Below are 7,970 nucleotides of genomic sequence, written 5' to 3'. Positions count from 1 at the left end.
GGGGACTGGGGAGGCAGATGTTGAGGGTATTGGAGGTTGTGGGGGTGTTGGGGGTGCTGAGATTGGGGTGTTTGTAGCAGAAGTAGGGGGTACTGGAGAGGAGCAGGGAGTACCCTTCTGGTTGCTGTGGGAGACTGGGAATAGTGGATGTACTGAGGCTGGGGAGTCTGGGTGTACTGGGAATACTGAGACTGAAGGTATTGGGGAAGGCCTGTGGGCTGGGTCTGGCAGGTAGGCTTACCCCCAGCTCCATCCTTGTTCCCTCCTCAGATTGCGAAGGAGGTGGCGAAACTGCTGGAGATGAAGGCGCAGCTGGGGGGAGATGAGGGGAAACACAAGTTTGTGCTCAAGACCCCAAAGGTAACTTCCCCCGCGTACTCACATGCCTCTCTGCGTGCACGACCTACTCCCATGCACGCACGCAGCACCCCCCACACACCTGTGTGTGCAAAATCTCAGCACAGACTTGCCTGTCTTTGTTCTCATTTCTGTTTCCCTTTTCACTTTTCGCAGCAGGGGAGAGAGGGGTGAAAACGCCCCTGACAGCGTCCGACCCAGATACCCTACTAACTTAAAGACTTTCTGGTGCTTCTGTGACAAGCCAACCACTAGCTGGTGCGGTCAGGAAATTAAATTCCCTTTTGGTCAGGCTTTATCGTAGCTGCCCAGTGTGAGAGGTCTCGTATCTGCTTGGCTTGCACTATTTGAAGTAAGGTCATGACTTGCATTGCCTCGATGAGTTTAGGGTTAGGACTCTTCAGCTCTTGTAGCACTGACCCCACTGGTACCTGCAGACATTGGCTCTCGTGGATCAAGGATCCTGTTCCATGTTGACTTGGACAGAGTGGATGAAGCTGCTGGTAGGTTGGGTGAGGATGGAGTGCTGTGAAGTGCAGCTCTGCTGGTGCAAGGCTCATTGTGGGGGAACTGCAAAGCATAAGCTAGCCAAAGAAACCCAGAGGCCCGGCAGTGTTTGCCAGGAATGTTCAGCACATATTGAAATGTGGGGAGCAAGAAAGGTCTTATGGCTTTTGATCTTGCCTTAGTCTGTGGGGGTGGGTAATCCCGTTTACTGAGGAGGTCTGGCCAGCTGCTGACATTTCTGTGTCCTCTTGCAGAAGGACCCTTCCTTCAGGGGTAGCTTTTCCGTCTCCAGGTCCCTGAGAATAGTGTCCATAATGCAATTTATGCTGAAAGTTTTTTGTAACCTAAATGTTTCATCACTAGCAGCTGACCAGAGACCAACTGCGCTTCCATGCTGTGGTGTGGAGACAGTTATGAATGTTGCTCACAAATAAAATGGGTTATGTTAATGCCACTGACTTAGGAAATGTCTCAAAACTGTCTCCCTTGTCCATTTCCTTTATTGTATGTTTTGGTAATGTAATTGTGGTGTGAGACCTGGAAAGTGGAAGGGTATTTCACTGCTTAAAGACGTGCAGAGATGATTTTGCAGCTCTGTGAGTGCCAGGGAAACACAGCTTGGGTTTCCAGCCTGTCTCAGCCACGTCAGTGTACTGCTGAAAGCTGCTCTCTGCTGTGCGACCTGCAGGTGGGGTGTTACAAAGTGCCTGCTCCCTCTGCTTCCTCCTGCCTAACTGCCAGTCCCTAGAAAATGAAAGTGGGAGGTCTAGTTAATTAACAGTGATTTATGTGTTGCTAAGAGACCCTAAAGATGGTAATCGAAATAATTCGGTGACTCTTAACAGCGAAGAAATTAAAAGGAAGCGCATCCCAGTGAACAGTAGATGGGCACTTCACAGGTATTGCACTTTGAAAAGATGATTTCTCTCTATGTGCGTTTGGAAACTGTAGAGCTGCTGGTTGTTCCACAGCTTCAAAGCGTGCCTGTCCCCTGATTCTACCTCTACGGTGGCTCCGTTGTGCAGGGGATTGGCTAATATGTCTGAATCGGAGCTGTGGACAGGTCCTAGCTGTGCTGTCATGCTCAAAAGCACTGAGCTCTCTGACTGTTGGATCTGTTAGCTCCTTTGTTTCCTGAAACATCATGAAACTCCTTGACTTAGATTTAGCTCTACAGACCGTGGCAGATCATGTCTGAGCTATGTCCTGATGTTTTCCAGTGTTTTTTGGTGCTGCTTTTTAGCACCTCTCCCAATATTTGGTGTCTGGACCTGATCTCTCTGGTTTTGTTAGCAGTATGATAGCTTCTTCACATTGCCTTTCACGTCTGTCGCTACTGCATGCCTTTAACCCAACATGTCCTTTGCTTTTCTTTTCCTTATCCCACCCCAGGGCACCCGGGACTACAGCCCCAAGCAAATGGCCATTCGTGAGAGAGTCTTCAATGTGATCATCACCTGCTTCAAGCGCCATGGAGCAGAAGTCATTGATACGCCGGTGTTCGAGCTGAAGGTGAGTGAGGACACAGCAAGTTGGCTGAGCTGATGGGGATCCTGCAGTTGAAACCTTGAGATTTGTTGAGGGCTGAGTTTTCTTCTTCCGTCTCTAAGTGTCCTCCCTTTCGCTCCTTGTTTTCTGTGTGGTCTAGGGCTGATCCCCTGTCACTGAAGATGCTGTTTGTTCGTGTGTCCTTTTGTTGTAGGAGACGCTGACAGGGAAATACGGTGAAGACTCGAAGCTCATCTACGATCTGAAAGATCAAGGAGGAGAGCTGCTGTCCCTGCGCTACGACCTGACAGTATCCTGCCACAGCCAGGGCTGAGGGGTCTTGGCACCTTTGCTGCCCTCCTTTTGGGGCAGTGCTGTCCAGAGGGCAAGGGAGGAGGAGGAGGAAGGACAGTCTTTTGGCTCTGACCCCGTACCGACAGGGAGGCTGTGAGCAGGCAGAGTGGTTCAGTGGGTGCAGAACCCTTGCTCAGTTATTTACTGTACGTTGCTTCTGTTCGGTGAAGTAACGCTTGTATGTGGAGGTAAGGAAGATCAGCATTGAGTGGGGTTTTTCCTACAGCAGGGTACCCAGACAGGCTGCTGCGGTGCACAGCCTGCACGAGACTGAGATCCAACCTAAGGCGGTGCTGGAAGATGACTGTAGGAACACTTAATAGCAGCACGTGTGGGCCATGTCTTGGACAGTTGTGGAGACCTTGGTGAGCTGTGGCAAGTCCAGCCGTCTCTTAGCAGCTGCTGTGCCCCACGGGTGTGCACCATACTGTGCTGGGTGTTGGGGAGATAGTGAGGACCCAGCACCGCCTGTGACTGATAACTGGGTGGGGTGATCCCTTCCCGTTCCCATCCTTAACCCAACCGTCTCAGGTGCCCTTCGCTCGCTATTTGGCGATGAACAAGATCACCAACATTAAGCGCTACCACATCGCTAAGGTGTACAGGCGGGACAACCCGGCCATGACCAGGGGCCGCTACAGGGAGTTCTACCAGTGTGTGAGTTTGGCCGTTGACAGGGACTCTGCTGAGCGAGCCTGTAGGCTGGGCAGTGCTTGTGGGGACGTAGCACCATAAAAACGTAGGACCAATGGCTGTGTTACCCTGCAGTGACCTTCCCTGTGGCTGTGGAAAGCTCAGAGGATCCACTAATCTTCTCCTTAGCCTGCCCTTATGGGTGTGAAAAACAGCTTGAGAGTGGGAGAGTGAGGATGATGGCTGCGACACGGGGTGCTGGTGTATCAGGGAACTTTGTAATACAGCCCCCAGGTGCCCCAGGTATCTGGCCTGCTTCGCACTGTAGAGGAGGGCAGCTCCTTGCTCCACCCCACAGTGCTTGCCAGGCTGGTGGAGGGGAAGAATTTCTTCCTGATCGCGAATCTGGCAACAGTTGAACTGGGTGTGTTAGCAGGACACATGAACCAGGCAAGCGAGTGACTCAGCCGTAGCATATGCTACTTCTGTCCCGTGCTTAGTCAATCTTTATTTCAGAGGAAGGGAAAAACCCAGAGGCCAAATTACAGAACAGGTAAGAAAGCAATTTCCTTTATGGCTTTCTCAGGCAAGTGTGGTAGCCCCGAGGAATGGCTTTGTTCTGCTCTACTAACACAGTCCCCAGGGCCTCGTATTGCAAACAAATTCCTGTTTGAGAATATTCCTGTTTCATCATACAACCCCTGTGGATACCTTCCAGCTCCAGCTTGGTGAATTCCCATTTCCAGACAATTTGAGGTCTTTGCCTGCTGTCTCATCTGAAAGACTGTTCCAAGATCTTACTCCTAGTATAGCTAGAAATAGTCTTCTAATATACAGGCTAAACTTATTTGTGTCTGATTGTTTACTTCTCCTTGTGCCAGTGCAGCTCTTTAAACGGTAGCAGTCATCCCTTGGTATGGATTCTTCCCCTTTCCCGGATAAACATTTGGGAAATGTTCACAGAAATCTTCCCTGCCTTAGGCCACGTAAATCAAGCTCTGTTACCTTCTCTCCCTGGAGATGCTTTGCTGCTTTGCTCAGCCTAGTGGCTTTTTCTGCATCTTTTCTTAAATATAATTCACCAGCCCTTAGTTGGTTTTTTTCAGTGAGATTTCACCTGTGCCACGTACAGTGGTAGCGGCACTTTCCTGACAGTACCAGACTTTGTCCAAGTTCCACAGGGATTGCATCAGCCTTTCTTGCACTCAGCTGATTGGGGATTAATTGATGTAATCTCATCTCTTTCCTCCTTCATTGCCCCAATTTATTTTGGAAGCTTGGTGTTGAAATTTACCCACTTAAATTTTACCCACTTAATTAAAATTATTCTTGTACTCAAAATCTCATTGAAGACTTTGCATTTGGGGATTCATAAATGGGAGTCAAATAAGAGGTCTCTTGTTGCTTCTGTGTTTTATTTCTCTCTGAACACTGATGTTGTCTTTGCTATTTTCCAGTCACGGGGTACCAGCCTATTAAAACATCCTGCTGTTGGGCTTTAGTTCTACGTGCTAGTTCATCTGGTAATCTCTGGTGGAGACCACTCGGGCTTTCTGATTTCTTTTTGTGTCTTGGCAGTTGAAACTTTGGTTTTGCCTCAGTTGAGATTGCTTCTCTTGTCTTCTTCCCTGATCATTAACTTGATTGGCATGTGTATTAAAAAAAGAATATCTTAAGAATCAAGGCGAAACATTTGGCATTTAGGTCATACCAACTAGTAAGTAGTTTTCTCCTCCCCTTCCTGGTTCCTTTGTTCTATTTATTTACTGCTGATGATCGCTCTGCTGTCTCCTTTTTGTTGTTTTTCAAGGATATCTGTTTCAAAGTGTATCACACAGTAAACTGCTGTGTCAGAGGCAGGGAGCAGGTCACACACCACCAGAAGTAGAAAGCAGGGAGAAGCAGAACGGCTTCTCCCAAACTGTCTGCACTGGCCACGACACAGTATACAAACTCTTTGCGATGCAGTGGACCCAAGAGCAGTGCTGCCTTCGATGAAAGAGGGTCATAACCCTCATCCTGTCCCTTCTGGATCCTATCAGCGAGGGCTAGTGCTCCCTTACATCCCATTTCTGTTGCTTTTTGTAAACAAACTGCTGTTAACAGCAGAGTTGAAGCTGTATTGCTGCAGCCATGCCAGCAGTGCTTAATTGCTCACTACGTTTTCCTGTGCCCCAGGATTTTGACATTGCCGGCCAGTTTGACCCGATGATTCCTGATGCCGAGTGCCTGAAGATCGTGCACGAGATCCTGAGTGACCTGCAGCTTGGGGACTTTCTCATTAAGGTGAGACCGGGCAGGTTTCTCTGTGCCACGGTGGGAAGCAGTGGTCACTGTTCCTGTGGCTTTATGGAGCAGCACCTGTTCCAACTCTAACGCCCACTAAGGCGTGATCCAGAAGTTCATCCCACTTCTGCCTCCTCATGGGTGTGTATGCTAAAAGGCTGGACCTCAGCTCAGACTTGCCTTTAGCTGGGAACACAAGGAGGTTTCCTGAGGCTGCAGTTACAGAGTTCTCTCTAGCACTAACCACGGTCCCCTGCAAAACGTCCAGCAGCCAACTAACCAGGTGACTGTCATATTCGCTGCCTGCAGTAAAACAGAGGCTCTGGCCCAGGATCCCTGCCCTTGTCCCAGCTCCCGGTGCCCCCCCAAGTAGGGACATCTGCTCAGTGTGTGCGCTGTGTTGTCTGCAGACTCCTGCCTTCCCACTAAGTCCTTTCTGGGGCTGAGGCCTCTTCCTGAAGAAGAGTCATGCCCTACTGTAGGTTGAGCTTGCTCTTTGCTTCAAAACACCTCTGTTATCTTGGCAGCAAACGGTGCTGGGTGTGCAGGTCAGGCAGGATGGGGAAGGGTGTACAGCAATAGCAGAGCAATGGGTAGGAGTACCTGATGTGCAGGAGGGTGGTGGGATCTCTGAGAAGGACCCAGAGCTGGGTCGTTGCTGGGCTCTGCAGGGGAGGTGAGCAGTGCAGGCTGGGTGTGGCACTCCTAACTGCAGCCCCTGCTGGGTAAGGGGGCAGTTACCTGCCCTTGAACCCATCTGGGATGAGCTGAAGAGCTGTGCACAGGAACTGCCTGTCCAGATCAAGTCCAGCTAGTGTGTGTTTGGGCAGTGGTGAAAGTGGATGCCTTTGAGGATAAGCAGGCACCCCTGCAATGGGGAACAGCAGAATAACCTGCCTGCAGTTATTCTTGTCTTCCATGAGTGACTGTCTGGTTCATGTCAATGCTGGAGGATTACAAACTCCTGAGCAGTCTTTGTTTATGCCTAATTTAATTGTAGATGTTCTTGCTACCCATGGAAATGTTGAATCCAGCTGAGCCTTTGGCCTCAATTACCTACTATTACAGAGCATAATTAAATGATGGAATTCACTATACTATAAAAAAAAAAATTCCTTAGTGAGGTTTTAACATAATCAGATGTCCCTTTGTTCCTACACTCAGAGAGCAGGGTAGCGTACTGAACTCACGTCCTCAGTCCGTGCTCTGTTCCTGAGCTGTTTTTACGTGTCCACATGAGAGGACTCATGGGCCCCATTGGTTTTTCTTCTCTGTTGAGTGGGGGTGTCTGTGCCTCTAGAAGGAGAACGTGATAGCTCTACCCAGGCTTGGTAGGAGTCAGTTGTGCTAGCTGGCCTGCTGTGGGCAGAGAGGCAGCTTAGCTCCCCAGGAATGGGGAAGAGACAGAAACTGCAAACAGCAAAAGATCTTGGCAGCCATCTGCTAGTTTCTCTTCCATGCTTGAAACTAGAGGGAAACTGGACGCAGCTGGAGCATCTGTTTGAGTTCATAGTTAATGACTTGCTCCCTCTCCCCCAGGTCAACGATCGGCGCATCCTTGATGGGATGTTTGCAGTTTGCGGTGTCCCAGACAGCAAGTTCCGAACAATCTGCTCCAGCGTTGACAAACTGGATAAGGTACGGGCTGGAGCCCTGGGCTGCAACTACTGCTGCTGGAGTTTCAGTGAGTCGCTGTCCCTCTGGGCTGCTCTTACCATGGTCCACAAGAACTGGCTGGAAAATGCTGATAAACATCGAGTTATTCTTGTTCCCCCCGTTCTCTGGAGGGGAGGCACACAGGGCACAGCAGTCACATAGGAAAACTGGATCCTATGCTTGCTTCTCCAGTATCGCACGAGGTCCTGACAGATGGAAAGGAGGGAGGGAAAAATGCTCTTCACGTGGGAGGTTCAACATCCCAAACCTTAGCCTTAAGGTGCTGCTGCTTATGAACCAGAACGATGAAAACCTGCCCAGACTGGGCCAGGGCATTGAAAAGCCTTTTCAAATGCATCAGGTTCAGTCAGGTGGTGTGAGGAATCACAGTTGTGTCCTGGAATCATAGAACAGCCCAGACTGGAAGGATCTCGAAAGATATCCGGTCCAACCTTTACTGAAATTTAAGACCTCAGTTGCAAGACGAGTGTGACATAAATGGCAAATCTCTGTGGTAATGCAGGATTAAAGAAGTGCAATCATACATGATAGTCTGTGATCATAGTCTGTAAGGCAGTTAGCTTCCAGGTGCCAGGGCCGAGTTAAATGGAGATCCACAGGTGAGTAGGCTGCCAGAGTTGTTGTGCTGTCCAGGAACCTATTCATAAATACTGCAAGCTGGTGCTATT

At 49.6% G+C, this 7,970-nt stretch overlaps 1 protein-coding gene across 3 annotated transcripts in view; it reads left to right on the top strand.

Annotated features, from left to right (window-relative positions):
- Positions 1-273: 273 nt before the first annotated feature.
- LOC104078990 (histidine--tRNA ligase, cytoplasmic) overlaps positions 274-7,970 on the top strand; it is a 13,756-nt gene continuing 6,059 nt past the window's right edge. The window contains exons 1-6 of one of the 3 annotated variants that reach the window (XM_009580844.1): positions 274-360; positions 2,257-2,376; positions 2,567-2,662; positions 3,238-3,363; positions 5,518-5,625; positions 7,165-7,263. In XM_009580844.1, the coding sequence (XP_009579139.1) occupies positions 301-360; positions 2,257-2,376; positions 2,567-2,662; positions 3,238-3,363; positions 5,518-5,625; positions 7,165-7,263 (609 nt within the window). In that variant the 5' untranslated portion in view covers positions 274-300. The remainder of the gene's footprint in view (positions 361-2,256; positions 2,377-2,566; positions 2,663-3,237; positions 3,364-5,517; positions 5,626-7,164; positions 7,264-7,970) is intronic. The other 2 variants (XM_009580845.1, XM_009580846.1) reach the window with 2 other exon arrangements.

The sequence above is a fragment of the Fulmarus glacialis genome, unplaced genomic scaffold (assembly GCF_000690835.1).
Source record: "Fulmarus glacialis isolate BGI_N327 unplaced genomic scaffold, ASM69083v1 scaffold37236, whole genome shotgun sequence".
Taxonomy (NCBI): Eukaryota; Metazoa; Chordata; class Aves; order Procellariiformes; family Procellariidae; genus Fulmarus; species Fulmarus glacialis.
This window is presented reverse-complemented; position numbering and strand designations above follow the sequence as displayed.